Below are 16,270 nucleotides of genomic sequence, written 5' to 3'. Positions count from 1 at the left end.
TTGAGTGTGACTAAACAATTCAGGCCAGAGGTCCTGGGTTCAATTACCAGTCTGTGATGAGTTAGCTGATCACAGCTAGAGGGGCAGTGAGGGCTTATAAAATGAGGCCACTAGCAATAAGATCAAATCAATATGCAGTAACTCCCAGCCCCTCCTGGAAGAGTAAATAACTGAACTTTGGAAGAGAATGGTATCTGCCTTGATATGATTCATTCAGAATAATATAGCCTACCATTATTTGCATTCCATTTCCTCATAATACCCTCTAGGCAAGATTTCTTCTTGGGAGAGGGTTTTAAATGTGTGTACAGCAACTACAAACTATTTAATGTGAGTCTAGCTCAATGTTTTTATATCTTCAGTAGCTATTGTCTTCAAAGGCAGTAAAGTAAGCCATTTTATATTTTAAAAATCAAACTTTCCATTTACAATTTATATCTTGGAAATATGCACACAAAACCCAGCAAGGGTGGAAGATGTATGAGTAATATCTTTTTGCAGAATCACTCAGAGGGCAATATTATTTTTCTAAAATTCAGGCACAAAATAAGAGATGGAAGTTTCCCAGCATTGAAATTAATTGAGCAATGAGCTCACTATTGTTTGAAAGTGTTATCACATGTTTAAAGAGGACAGGAGTCTGCATGTGTTGTGCACATGGTAGGGAATTACAGGGAGAATGAGTTAACATAAGCATAAACCATAAAAAGTGAAAAATGAATTATAGCTCATTTTGAGCTAGTATTTAATAACGACAAGCAAAACCAAAATAGGAGGAAGCAAATGCACATTTGGATCGAGAATATAAGAGCTGGTAGCCAAATGGCAGTTGACTCGAAATATATGGTTTGTGGATGAGCTTGGAAATAAACAACAAAGCTCAGAATAATATTCAACCAAGTGATGACTCACTCCTTGGCTTTGAAAGTGAAATGTTATTGAAACCTAAAGTTCCCATGGAGAATATTAGCACAGTTCATATACTTTTAGCAGAGATAGGGAAATAATTGTGTTAATGATTTAAAAACTTCACGGTGATGAAAGATGACACTTCTAACTGCTTTTTATCATTCTTCTGTCATCTCCCATGCAATTTCAATTTTGCAACCACCATGTTGCCGATTTTGCTAATTTAGCCTTCTGTTGGATTCTGATTTTTTTTCACTCATGGAATGAGGGCATTGTGACATGGTCAGCATTTAATCCCATCCCTGATCACTCCTGAGAAGGGAAACCAGGTCAGAGTCAATTCAGACTCAAGCACTTATAGACAGGACAGCAGGAAAGGATTATTTTTACAGCAGTCTCAAACAACCATGGCCTCACAACTGCAGAAACTAAATAGTAGTCTTTCTTCCCCTCATCCCTCCAGATTCCACAGTTTACTTAATTTATTGAATTCAAGTCCACAGCTGCTGCGTTAGGACTGGAACTCAAGTTTCCAACTGGCTGCTGGATTACAAGTCCAGTATCTTAAATATTTTGTCCTAACAATCAGATGCTGGATATTATCAATTAGTAAACTCATTCTCGGAATTTACATTCTTCTCATAAGTACTTACTTGTTCCCTGAACTGTGTTCCACTGCGCTAATATAGATTCAACATTTCCCCCTCCTGCCATTATATATCTCTGACTTATGGGCTCTTATTGCATAACCTCTAAAATTAATAGACAGAAAATCAGATCAACTTCATTATGGGCATTTGATCCTCCAGTCCAGTAATGATGACCATGCTCTATGATGTGGTGTCATTACTGAAGAGCACTACAATGTCAGACCAGATCAGTTTCATCTTACTCTTTAATTAAACAACAATGCTGTCACAGTGCAAATAAGATACATAAAATTTCTAGGCCATATTTTTATTTCACTCCTGAAAGTTTTGTCGCATCACAACAAAATAGTTTCAAAAAACAATATGAGTGCAGACCTGGAAGATCACAACCGCCTCCATGTACAAATTTCAACAGAGGAAGATATACTTTACCTGTGTTTTCAACTCCCTAAGCAAGTAAAGCCAACGTGGAAGGGAACACGGCAGAGTTGATAACACTCTAGTGAAATAAGATACATTAAACAAAAGCACCTTGCATCCTTCAATGTTTTAATGTTATTTCCTATTGAGACGGTTATATTGTTTAGTTTGGCACGGTGCAGAAACAAGACTTATTTAAGTCCCATGGTCCAGACAAAATCAGTCAGTGCACCTCACCCTCAAGCAGGCTGACTCTGTCCTGCTGACCCATATACAACTGAGATCCACAATTCCAAATCCGTCCTTCCGTAATAACTAAAATTCTCTATGTTTTCTTTAAGAGTCATAGAGTCATACAGCACAGAAAAATACCCTTTGGCCATCATGTTTATGCAACCATCAATTACCCCTCTACAGTAATCCCATTTACTATATATTGACCCATTGCCTTTTATATCTCAGCAATTCAAGTGCCCATCCATATACTTCTTAAATGTTGCAAGAGCCACCTGGTCATGCAAAGTCCAATCACTCTTTAGGGGAAAAAAATCTTCCTCCGATGCCCTCTAAGCCTCTTGCCCCTTACCTTAAAACCTAGTTTTTTTTTACATTGTAGTGTACCGGTTAGCATAACGCTATTACAGCACCAGCAACCTGGGCTCAATTCCCGACACTGTCTGTAAGGAGTTTGTACGTCCTCCCCGTGTCTGCGTGGGTTTCCTCTGGGTGCTCTAGTTTCCTCCCACATTCCAAAGGTGTACAGGTTAGGAAGTTGTGGGCATGCTATTTTGGTGGCGGAAGCATGATGACATTTGCGGGCTGCCCTCAAAACACTCTCCGCAAAGATGCATTTCATTGTGTGTTTTGATGTACATGTGACTAATAAAGAAATCTTATAAGATGGGGGAAAAGTTTCTACTATTTATCCTCTCAATGTCCCTCATAATTTTTTATGCCTCAATCAGGTATCCCCCGCCCCCCGCCCCTCAGGCTCATACACCCCAAGGAAAATTAACCCAATCTATCAAATCTCCAAACCCTAGGCAACATTCTGGTGAATCTCCTCTGCATCCTCTCCAGTGCAATCACATCCTTCCTACAGTATGTCAATCAAAACTGCACACAATATTCCAACTGTGGCCCAATGAATGTTTCATAAAACTGTACCATAATTTCCTGATTCTTATATTCAATGCCCCATGAAGCCTAGAAAGACCATTTACCACCTTCTTATCTACTTCTGCTGACACATCTTTTTTTCACATCTCTTGGAACACGATCACGATCAATACATCCAGTTCTACAAAATTTTTATAAAGGGTATATATGTGAAAGATATACACCAATGATTTATATTGCATAGTTCCAATATAAATAAGAAATTGTTATATTGCTGCCCACCTTATTTTCTGTAAGGCTATTAAATATCAACAGTTTGCAGTGGCATCCATCTATATCAGATGCCATTAATTGGTTCTAAAGTCTGGACATCAATATACAAGTTGCTACCACTATCATACCATAAGAATTTCAACAAAAAATCCAGGATTCAGGCTTAATCTTGTGAAAGAAAAGGAAATTGCCAAAGGGTAGAGAACAGTAGGTTCTTGTTAGAACCAACACTTCAAGATGAAAAAAGATCTGGCTCAAGGGTGAGTGTTGGATTCACTGTTTTTTTTATTTATATTAGTAACTTGGATTCAGAAATTGGTGCCAATTGATCATAAACAAATTCCCTTTTACATAAAAGTGATTAACAAATGGAATAGATTTTCAGATTAAGTCACTGATGCAAGAAACTGTGAATCACTGCAAAACCAGTTTGAGGTGGCACTAGGGAGGTGTTAGAATCTTTCTTGATGGGAGAATTAATGTGGATGGGATGACCTTCCTAATCCAGAGTGTCATGTGATGTAGGAGAACAGATGGAATGCACTGCGTATAAGTGACCTTGCATTGATTTTTATGCTTCCACATGAACTGTAAGTGTTTGAACTTATGACTTATTTGCCTATTTTGTCTCAGATGAATGGAAGGAAATTTATGACTGATATTAATTTCAGCAAGAAACAATTGATTTCTCCTTTAAAGCCCGGAAGTTCCTCTGCACAGCATTGCATACATAGAGCATGTGTATCAAATGCCTTGGTCTGCAATGGTAAGATATTAGAATAACTGGTAAAGGAATTTGAGGCAAAGCAGGAAACATATCGTGGTGAAGTGCCATTTCTGTTGTATTTTACATACGGATTTTTTTCTTTTTGAACTGTTTCTCTATACATAATTGTTGACCAAGAGTTGTATTAATTAATACTGGAATTATATTTAAAAATAACAATTCCAGATTTTACATAAGAAAATATAAGAAACAAAAGCAGGAGTTAACCATTTGGCCCCTCCTGCCTGCTCCTACATTCAATTAGATCACTGCTGATCTTTTATACCGATACTTTTCTCCTGCACTCATCCATTTTCTTGACCCCTTGATGTCTCAAAATCTATTGATCTTATTCTTGAATACATTCACTGACTGCACTTCCATTGTCATCTTGCATAGAGACTTCCATTGATCTACTACTCCCTGGGTGAGGAAAGTTCTCACCTCTGTCCTGAGTGGCAGACTCCTTATATTGCGATTATGATCCCTGATTCCAGACCCCATAGCCAGCAGAAGCACTAACTCTGCATCTATGCTGTCAAACCTCTTAACATTTCCACTGGATATTCCCACTTTTTGATTTGTATTCTGACAGCCTATAATCAAAAAATTATCTTCCATTTTGATGCTCAATGGTACAAAAGAGCTGACCTTGGAAATTCCCATTTTCTCTAAAACCTGTCACTTGTCATTGTGACATAAATAATGCAACAACTTGAAAGTTAAGCATTAAGCTCTAAATTGACATGAAAAGTCTCCCTTGACATATGTACATTGATGCCCTTTATTGCAGAAGTTTGAAAGTGAGCTCTCACTTCTGTCTCAGTACATCCAATTTGACAGTAAATTAAAATCAATTTTCTGCAAATGTTGGAAAGTATGAAATAAAGACAGAAAATGCTGGAAATGCTCAGTAAGTCAGGCAGCATCAGTGGAAAGAAAAACTGTTTTAATGTTTCAGGTTGAAGACTCCTCATTAGAAATGAGATCTTCCCTTTGTCCTTATCCATCCCTCCCCAACCTTCTCAGCAACTCAAAATTAAACCAGATTGTTTCCTCTTTTCCTCAGTTCTGACAAAGAGTCTTTAACCTGAAACATTAGCTCTGTTTCTCTTTCCACAGATGCTGTCTGAACTATTAGTGTTTCCATCATTTTCTGTTTTTACATCCAATTTGACAGTTAAGCTTGTTATCACAAGTGAGGTGATGAACAGCAAACCATCCTGACTTCCACTAGGTTAAACCTGGGAGTTTTTTATGGGAATGTTGCCTCTGATCTCTGGCATTATCCAAGTGCAAGAGTATTGGCTAAAAGTTGTACTCATTTTCACATTTGCAGTTCAGTTGAAGTCACTAGGAATGAAGGGATAGTCCATGTAATGGTTGGTGGCAGGGATGTGGGGATGGATGGAGGAAGACCTCTGTTTTCTAAGAAGTGTCCGTCAGATCTATCTTGCTTCTTCCTGCTGTCATTGGTGGGGAAGGTGGGAAGGAAGGGCCTTGGACCAAGGAAACCTAGGCTTTTCATATGGAGATCTAACATTGTTGAAACCAATAATAAAAATAGTTCAATAAAATAATAGCAAACAATATTGTAAATACCTTTATCCTTTTCCTCCTGTCTTGCTAAAAAGCATTAAGGAATTCAACCTTTAATGAAATTCCAGTATCTGGCAGGATTGGCATTCCCACCCATGGGGGCTTTAAAACCCCTGGACAGGTATGGTTATTGTCATTAGTTCAGACACTATGTGATGGAAAATGTTGCCTTTCAACAAAGATTAACGGATTCAAAATTATTATTTGACCCTGGCCCAGACATTAAATATAATTTTTTTATCAGCTGTTAAGCTGTCATGGCACTACGATGATGAAATTTAAGAACTCTTCAAGAGTACCTTATTAGCATCTTTCATGTGAATACTACAGGCTTGAGTTCTCTGAGAATGTTATGTGCCTGTCAACATTAGAGAAATGTTTAATCAGTGGAATTGTCACAAATTTCTATCTTTTGTAATTGCTATCATTTTGTAAAGAAGTGGAATCTTTCTTCAAGAGTGCCATGTATGTTGCATTTTAAACCCAAGTGAGTGATTGCCCTTCCTAATAAACAAATCCAAGACATGACATGATGTATGTACACTAATTACATGGGAAGACAAGGGCAAGCAGTTCACCCAAATTTGGCCCTTAGATCTCCTGTAAATATTTCAGATGAGCTGGAAGAGCTTGTCACCCTTCTGGTGCCCCTTCAGTTTTGGACCGCCTGCCTTTAAAAACCATAACTTAGCCGTGCTGATTTCATTACTTCACCATCTTAACCTAAACCCTAAACAAGAGCCAAAGAGAGACCTAGTTTCACATAATATGTAATTATCATTATGTTCAATTCCCTTCCTGCTGAGTGGCAGCTCATAATTCTGTTTACTATATTCATGCAGTCCTCTAGCTCTGCTAAAATGGAACTAATACAGATTCATGGAATCCTCCTGAACTTTAAAGATATTAAAACGTTAAAAGTATTTTATTGAGAGCTTTATTAAGATTTTTGTTGCTGTGATGCATTGTATTTTCTCCAAGTTTAGTCACTTTATTTCCAATTGGTGAGAAACTATCTTTTAAGTAAAGCACGAAATGTTAGATAGCTACAATAATTGGCTGGAGTTTCCTCAATCTAATTTAGTTACTCTGCTTTCCATGCTAAGCTTGACAATTGCATCAAGTTCTGAAATTTGTGAAGAACCCCATTGGCATTAATTTGTTAGCAATGTACTGAGATAAAATGAAAGTAATTTAGTTACATGCAAATATTCCTGTAAAACATGCACTTCTCTGTTCTTAGGACAGAGAAATGCCAAAACTTTCCAGAAAACTATGGACTAATGTTGCAAATCTTTCTGATCCCTTCTTGCAAAACAATGTGTGGTCAATACATGAAGCAACACTTGGAACAATCCACAAATGTATTGTCCAGATTAAGGGTAATTATTGTATTTTGCCGAGTAGGATAGGACCACATTGACTTATTTCCAGATCTAATTTGTTGAACTGTCATTTCAATAAACAGATGTTTGGCAGCAATGTGTAAAAAAAACTTGGCAAGTTTGTAAAATAACCAGGAACTTAAATTTGTAAACCTTGGCTTCACTGTGAAGACCTCAAAGATCATGAAACCAAGCATGCTCTGAACCAGGTAACAAACCTATTTCTGCAGTTCTGGTTCATTGAGGCAAAACATGACAAACATGCAAGTTCCTCTAGGACTTCAGGTGCGTTCACATGAGAAGGAAAGATTTTGAACATATGGTTCACAGTGTATGAATAGGGATTGATTCTTTCATTTAAAGGAAGCAATTACCAAGCTCATTTGATAATGAATTAGATCACTTGCCTAAATAAAAGGCTGGACAACACCAGTTTGGGATGTCAAAATGGGGTTAACTTATACATAATACTTCCAGTAACCCCATCCTTATTTTTCTTCCCCCCCCACCACTCCTTTGTCTTCCTTTATTCCTATGGATCCCTTCTCCTGCCCTGATGACCTGCCCATCTCCTCTCCTCCCCTCCCTCATCCTTTATTCCACTGTCCACTGCCCTCTCCTACTGGATTCCTTCTTCTTCAACCCTCAGCCTCTTCAACCTATCACCTCTCAGCTTATTATTATCTTCTCCCCCTCCCCCACCCACTACTTTCCCCCCTCACCTGGACTCACCTATCACCTGAATTCACCTATCCCCTGACTGCGTGTACTCCTCTCCCTCCCCCCACCTTCTTATTCCAGCTTCTGCCTCTTTCTTTCCAGTCCTGATGGATGCTGCGTGACCTGCTGGGTTCCTCCAGCACTTTTTGTGTATTGCTCCAAATTCCAACATCTGCAGAATTTCTTGTGTCTACATAACATAAATGCTGGGTTCAGTCGTGTTCTACTGTCCATCACTACTGTCAGTAGTAATAAACCTCATCATATCAGTACAAGAGATCTTCATTGAACAGAAACTTCATTGGATCAATCATATCAACAATGTGGCTATAATAGCTGGCCAAAGGTAAGCATTCTGTGATGCAAAGCCCTTTTTTCTAACACTGTTCAAAACACTACTGCCCTTTACAAGACTTAGTCAGATTATGACGGAACCAACTTCATCAACATACAGGATGCTCAAAACCATTCAGAACAACTAAATTGGTTGGATGACCACACTGGCAATGAACGCCACCTGCATCTTTGCAAACACTTTGTACCATTCATGCAGTTTTTACAAGTGACATTATCTATTTCAGGAACTCATCTAGGTTTTTTTGACAGAAACCCTCCTTGTGAGTTCTGCCATGGAGATGCATGAGAACACAATGCCTTGGGTACATAATTACCTCCAAGATCCCCATGAAGTAGTCGCATATGATTCTATCTTAGATATCTCTGAATGATACCCCACACAAGGAAAGTGTTTTGCCATCATACTAATGCTGTCTCATTAAATCCCATTATCTCTCTTAACTCTACGTCACCTCAGGTCATCTGCTGCTGAAACCTTCATCCGTAGCTTTTTGATTCCTACTAGTCACCAGCTCTCATTCTATGATGCGTAAATTTGGTCAGCCAAATTACAGCCAATGCTTCATAGTCCATACCAAATACATTTTAGCCATCATCCCAATGCTGGCATGGGCACATTGCCTCCTGGTTAAGCAGCCTCAAAGGTAAAATTCCCATTCTTGTTTCCAACTCCCTCCATGACCAAATCCCACCCTACCCATATAGTTTCTTCTGGTGCTGTAATACACTGAGATATCCGCACTCTTTCAATTCTAGCATCTTAGTCATCCCTGAATTTAACCACTACACTACTGGTAGCTGTGTCTTCAGCTGCAAGTACTCCACTCTGGAATCCCCTTCCTGAACCTCTTCATTCATCCTTTAAGTCATTCCTTAAAAAAACCTTTCATCAAACTTCTGGTCATTTGCCCTAAAATGCATTTTGGTGCCAAATTTTGTTTGCTATATTATAGGTGCTTTATAAATACAGGTTGCTGTTGATGTTGGAGCAATTTCCCCTCAGCTCTTTAGGCTTTCCCCTTTCAAGTATACACTTAACTCGCTGTTGAAACACTCTTATTGCATCCCACCACTTTGAACAAAACAACTTATTCCTTCTCCTCATAATTCCAATAAAAAGATCAGAAAAAAATGTGAAGTGATAAACATGCAGAAGAGTTGAAGATGATCGATTGGATGCATTTAAACATGCAAGCTCAGTACAATTCTCTGTAACAGTGAGATCCACTTCAACTGCAGGGTAGCACAGTACAAAAGAGCTCAATTCTGGCCTTTGATAAAGGGCAGCATTTGACCCAGTGTGGCAGTAAGAGGTCCCAAAAAGATCATCTCTCTGAATTGTGACGAGTGTTTTTCTCTCTCTGCAAATGCTACCTGAGCTGCTGGATATCTCCAGAACGTTCTTCTTTTACTTCAAGAGGCCACATAAAATTGATGTCTCCAGAAGAGGAGAGAAAAACATCCATAAAATGTAATTGAAACCCCAGAAGTTTTTTTGACTATTGTAAATTGGGATAGCTTTTATCGCACTGCACATATATCACTGCAGTACTTCTGCCACGCAGGAGTTAATATATCTTGGAACAGAAAAATTCAGAAACACACACACCTCGTACTTTCAAGCTGAACCTTATTTCTACCAACAATGAAATCTATTCATCATTGTGTCAAAGAAAAACCTAGGAAACAAAGGAATGTTGGATCCACTCAACAGTTTTTGCTTAAGTTCAGTGTTGTGTATCAAGATTCATCTTTAAGGACAACTACTGACAATGGCAGACTTAATCATCTTGATTGGGTTTGGATTTGTTGTTGTCCTTAAACCTGAACTGCTTTATTAATATCGAACTTTCAAATTGCATGTTTTTAAAATTTATTCAATTGCCTTTATAGCAAGGGGAGATGAGTTGCCCTATTAGCAGATCTAACTACACAGGTAGAGTTTATTCCGTATACATATAGATGTAAGTATGCATCTTGAAAACTTTGTATTTATCCTTCCCCTTAAAGATTTTAACAATCAACACAATCAGGTGTTTTGTCAAAAGAGAACTGTGACCAAAAACTAGACCTTGTAACACATTGGTTCCAACTGGAAGTTATTGAATTTGTGATCCCATTTGTGCCTCTGTGGAAGGTGCTAAAGGACAAATGCTCATCTGTGGAGACAGGGACAGTCATCTCATAACCACCTCCCAGAGGCCACTTTCTGTAATACCACCTTGATATATACATGCACATGCTCCCAGTGGAAAATGAGACAAAATGCAGCATTTAGAATGAATCAACAACCCATTGATGTTCAACATCTCAATTTACTTCGAAACATCAGAAATCAGTAATGGCTGAATACAGCCTACCATCATGTGTGCATCTATCCATACTGGCATGTAGAGCTGACATTTTGTTTCTATGCAATGGTGCAACTGTGGAGATCAACTTACATGTGAATAAAAATCAGTGCTGTGGCCAGGACAATGTCCAGTAATGTTGGTGTGCAAGAACAATTTTGCATCAATCACTTCAACGTGATTTTTAATAATGAGTCTTATTACAGATACATGATTCAGAATGGTGCTGCTACCACCAACTATAGAGCAGGAGGCACAGATGGGACTTTAAACAAAGTTATTCATTTGAAAGAAAGAGAAAGGAGACCATTGCCCAAGAGACAAAATGACAGATTAGGGGCTGATGAAGGTCAACCCAAAGCACTACTTCTATTGACCCTTCTCTTATACACTGTTCATAGACTTTTGGGAAAGATTTAGGCTGCTGACAACCAGAGATTATCTTTTTCATCAGCCACAAGTGAGGACAAATGGTTCAACCAAGTTAATAACACTTGGCAGTATGCTATTATGTGCCTGTTAATTACTAACTAGGTGACAGAACTAAAAAAATTATATGCCATTAATTTATTTGAAGATTAGAAGACATTAATCAATGCCATTTAGAAATTAAGTGCCAGAAGTTGTTGCACTGAATAAATTATTTGGAATGCATGAATAATACAAATTTCCATGTATTAACCCATCTAAATAAGTGTACTTCAGCCACTTACTGTGGATTTGCCTGTGGGCAATAGCTTTTCATTTTGTATTTTTGCAGTTTTCATTTTGTTACACTAACCATTAATTGAAATTTGCATATCTCTAAGCTATATAGTCTTAAAGTAATTAAACTACTAGATTGTCGTTAAAAGTCCATCTCGTTCGTAAGGGAAGGAAATTTGTCATTCTTACCTGGTTAGCCTGCTTGTGACTCCCAACCCATCAATATGTCAAGCACCCTCCAAAGTAACACAGCAAGCTACTCACTTTGAGAGCAAGTAATGTTTTGGATAATAAATGCTGTCCTTGCCAGTGACTCCCAGATTCCAAAAAATGACTTAAAACAAATGGTTGTTCTGAAGCATTATAAGATCCTAAAAGATGTTGTGAAAATGTTTCTTATTAAAGATTCCTTTTGTGCTCAGCAAAGTTCATGCTCAGAGATGGAATGCTGTCCCAATTTCATATTATCAAATTATTTTAATGGAGACAGGATGTGATGACTGGAATGTGGAGTGGAACCCTTTTGTCACTGGAGAGCAAGTTCCTCCAGAAGTGGGGAAAGTTCACTCATGTGGATAAAAATACCCAACAAAAATTCTGTCCATTGTACTTTTCTTGCCCCAGTATAGGTAAATCTGGTGGCAAAGGGGCCCGAAATGAGCCACTGAGCAGCAAGTGATTTCAAAGTTAAAAAATATTAAAATGCAATAACAAGAAAGTCTCTACTCCAATTTTTTAGGGAAATAAGTGTATGGATTGGCTGCACTTACAAAAAGAAACAGTGACATTTCATGAAAATTCCTCCCTCTCTCCCCTTCCCTCCCCATCCCCTTCTCCCTCCTTTTCCCCTCTCTTTTTACTGTTCCAATTCCCCTTTCTCATTTCCGTCATCCCTTCTTTTGCCCTGCCTACTCCTCTCCCTTCTATTATCTCTTCTTCCCCTTCTCCCTCCCTCCCAGCACCATTCTCCCTTCCTCCTTTTCCTGTTTTCCCACTTAAACACTTCTCCCCTTCCCTCCCTCTAGTCTCTGCTCTCCTCTCCTTTTCCTCTTTGCTCTGCTCTCCCTTCCTCCCTCCCCTCATCCTTCTCTCCTCCCTCCTCCCCCACCTCTCTGCCCAGCTTGCCCTTTACTTTCCCCTTCCCCCTCATCTCTCTTCTCCCTCCTTTCTTCTTTCTCCTTTCCCCAACTTTCCTTTTCGTCTTCCTCTCCCCTCTCCTTTCCATCATTTCATCTTCTCATCTCCTGGAGCTGAAGTCCAGGTAAAATGGGAAGTGAGGCAACCGCCCAATTCCTGCAATGGAAATACCACTGTGATTTAGGAATGTGTCTGAGGTAGGGCAAACTGACAGAAAGAAGTCCTGTCCCATGCATTACTGGCAATAAAGAAAGATATTGTAAAACCTCGTCATCTACATCACCAGCTGCTTAGTCAGTGTCAGGACTGTTTGAAGGAGCACAAAGTTCTGCTCTCTCCAGTTTAAGCACATGTTCTCACTTCCTTAATCAGCCATCCACATATCCAACATGAAAACAACTGTTAGGCCACTGAAGGCTAAATAAACCCTGCATTGTGGGCCCAGGTCTGCCTGAAATTAACTTGAAAATCAAGAGTCATTTTGGGTATAGGGAACCTGTGTGTCACTTTTATTAAGACTGGAAAGCTGTCCTTTTTATCACAATAAACAAATTGTAATCAAAAATTGCACACTGCACTTTTTGAAGATTATGAGTCCTGAGAGAACAAAATTGTTCACAGTCATGAGAAAGAAGAGTGGCCAAACATGATACACCTGCAGTCCTTTAACATTTAACAGCTAATGAACCACATAAACAATACAAATGTTGACAAGTCGCTTGGAAGTACACCATGAAGGTTGATAATAGAGAAAGAGAAACAGTGCAGGAAGCATTGAATGGAAGCTATAAAACAGGCCCAGATAATTTTTCCTAACTTTACAGTACAATGAATGCAGAAGTAAGGACTATCCTATTTTAGGTATTTATCCAACATGGATAACAATGAAGGCTTCTTCCCTCAGAGGAGAAGGAACCCTCCTATTAAAAACTGCTCGAAATTCCTATCTAAACGTCATGAAGAGAGTGAATGTATTCTCCTAATGTAAGACAGGTTTTCAAGACACAATAAGTAGCCAAGGCAATAACACCTAAAATCTGTCCAGTGTAAATACATGGCTATATATAAGCCACAGACTTCCCCCAAACTCACGCAGCTTCACTGAGGCATGATGTAACTGTTCACAAATCCAGACAGATGGCCACTTTGCTGTGGGATGATATTATTGCTGACAATGAAATTTGGGTTTGACGTTTTCTTTCATCAGCTAGCAAGTTGCCTCAAGTATGCCACCAAAACCTGGCACAGAATTGTTCTCCAGAAATCAGAAAGATTCTTCTATTGCCTTCACAGATGCCAATACTTCCCTTGCTGGCACCCAACTCAAACACTTCAAGCATATCAGAAAAGAATTTGGAATTTGAAATTCTTTGTGATCATTCATGTGAAACATCCAATCACAATATTCACAACATTCCTCTCTGTTGTATTAACTAACTCTGTGCTAATGATGTTACCAGCTCAACTCTGTGGATTGCTATCTCTACAAGGAGCTCCCAAGTTAAGGTGATGGATGCCTGCAGTAATTCCCCATAGCCTGAGAGGCCTGAGGTGACATACTGTCAGAGAGGCAGTTGTCTCAGAGTGATCAGTTTCTAGCAGCTTCCCTATTATCAAGTCTGCCAATCCATTGTTGAGTTTAGGTGCGGATAATGAAAGATGTCCATGCACCTGTCTGGGAAAATGGCATCATCCAGAAGCATCCTTGCAGCCCAATGCAAAAAGACAAAGTTTCTGAGATGTCACTGGTCAATGTCCTAACAGACAATGCAGTCCCAAACCAGGTCTTGGAGATCATTCAGGCTGACCCTCAGACAGTGACAGCTGCCTCTCCTATGTCACTACTGCCTTTACATTCTTCTCCAAGCACTTTATGAATACAGCACTGCACCTCTTGTGCTGTGTGAATGTCTTACCCATCATGTCAAGTACTCTACAATACAATGGATAGGTGTATGGACTCCTCTGATTTCTCTACCTTTTCAACATACTTGAAAACAATTTCTGTTGCTTGCAAATATCCGCTGATTATAGATCTTTCTTTAAAGTGCATGGAATTAATGGTACAGTGTTTGCCTCCAAAATTGGTTAAGGGACAGAAAGTAGAGAATAGTGATGAACAGTTTTGTTAAAAATTAATGAGGATTGTACAGTCATATCCCCAAGGGTTCAAGGATGGTACCACTGCTCTCTTTAATAGATGCGAGTGTCCTGGACTTGGATATACAGCACATAATTTCAAAGGTTATTAATAAGGGAAAACTCAGAAATAGTGGAGACTTGCATAAAAGCACATGAAATTCAAGACCGATAAGTGTGAATTGATTCATTTTGGTTCAAAAATTGTGAAGGGTCAATGTATTCTAAATGCTAGAATTTTAAAGGAGATGCAGGCATAGAAGCAGTGAGGGCAAACATACATAAATTACTGGCTAAGTTGAGAAGGCTGTTATAAAAGCATGACGGATCCTTATAATTAGTTGCATAGAATACCAACCTTTCATGAAAAGATTGTTAGGCCCTAGAGTATTGTAAGCAATTCTGCACACCACAGTAGGAAATACATCAAGGTTAGAAAATGTACAGAGGAGATTTGCTGAAATAGCACCAGGAATAAAAGACTTCAGTTTTGTTGAGTGTTTGGAGAAAATGGGGCTGTTCTCCTCAGAGCAGAGAAATTTGATGGACTTATTTAGACTTTTGAAAGCTTTTGAGTGGGAAAATAAAGAGTGTACAAAGGGTCGGCAAGAAGAAACAAATTTGAGATAATTGATAAAAGAACTGGTGGTACCATGTGGCAATAATTTCATGCAGTAAATGATTGTGAAGCAAAATGCACCACCCAAAAAGGTGATGGTGGAAGTTTCAATTATAACTTTCAAAACAAAATTGGATTAACACGAGAAAATGAAAAACATCCTTTTTAAATGGAAAGAACATTGGACTGAGGGTAATTAAATAGCCCTTTCAAAAAGCCAAGACCAGCACAATAGACTGAATGATCTCCTTCTGTGCTCTCTTATTACATGACTCAAGTACTTTCAACATTGGTTCTCTCGTCAAGAGCAGATATTTCTCCCATCTGTCATGTCTTTCTTTTCCACTAGATCTTCATACTCATGGAATCACCTACAGCTAATTTAACAGCACTTTCTTCCCTTGGTCAGACGGTTATGGTTTCATCCCAATCCAGAAATCTGAGCATAAAGATTTACTTTGTAATCCAATGCAATACCAAAGAAGCCCTGTACTGTTGCAGATGAAATATTAAAGTAAGGCTTTCTGGTCTGTCAAGCAGACACAAAAGGTCCTATGGCACTATTTTTGCGATGGGCAGTAGAGCTACTCCCAATGGCCAGGCCAACAGTAAAAGCAATCTTAGCTGGCAATCATGAAAATGCTGTTTGTGAGAGCTTGTTGTACACAAATTGCCAACATTTCATATATTACAATCATGACTACACTTCCAAAGAATTTCACTGGCAGCCTAAGGTCATGTAAGTTGCTAAATCAATGCCACTGTTCTATTTTGTTGTGCTTTACGTTACCAAGAAGAAACCTAGGTAACTCACCCTCTATTTCTTCATGAGCAGGTTCCTTTGAGGCAGGACTGGAGGAGGTGAGATGCCATGATAGAGTTGGGGAGGTTGTAGGAGAAGTTGTTGATACTGGAGAGGCAGCAGTTGTGAATCTGGAAGCAACCAAGTGGTCACTGGAGTGGTTGGCCTCTTTCTCCAAGGCAGTCCCTTTAATAGTAAAAACAGAAGAACATGCTTAGCTATTCGCACAGTGACTTGAGGAAATAGCAGTTAAACATTACAGTGCATTTAAAATGAACCCTCAAAACAATTTTAACCACCTTTTCTTGATGAAATACCT

General features: G+C 38.9%; 1 protein-coding gene across 8 annotated transcripts in view; it reads right to left on the bottom strand.

Annotated features, from left to right (window-relative positions):
• Positions 1-16,270, bottom strand: part of fbln2 (fibulin 2) — a 176,018-nt gene that overhangs the window by 111,075 nt on the left and 48,673 nt on the right. For all 8 annotated transcript variants that reach the window (XM_052018568.1, XM_052018567.1, XM_052018569.1 and 5 more), the window contains one exon: positions 15,964-16,137. In XM_052018568.1, coding sequence (XP_051874528.1) covers positions 15,964-16,137 — 174 coding nt within the window. The remainder of the gene's footprint in view (positions 1-15,963; positions 16,138-16,270) is intronic.

Source organism: Pristis pectinata, chromosome 6 (assembly GCF_009764475.1).
Source record: "Pristis pectinata isolate sPriPec2 chromosome 6, sPriPec2.1.pri, whole genome shotgun sequence".
Lineage (NCBI taxonomy): Eukaryota > Metazoa > Chordata > Chondrichthyes > Rhinopristiformes > Pristidae > Pristis > Pristis pectinata.
Note: the sequence above shows the minus strand (reverse complement) of the source record. Positions and strands in the feature narration are given on the sequence as shown.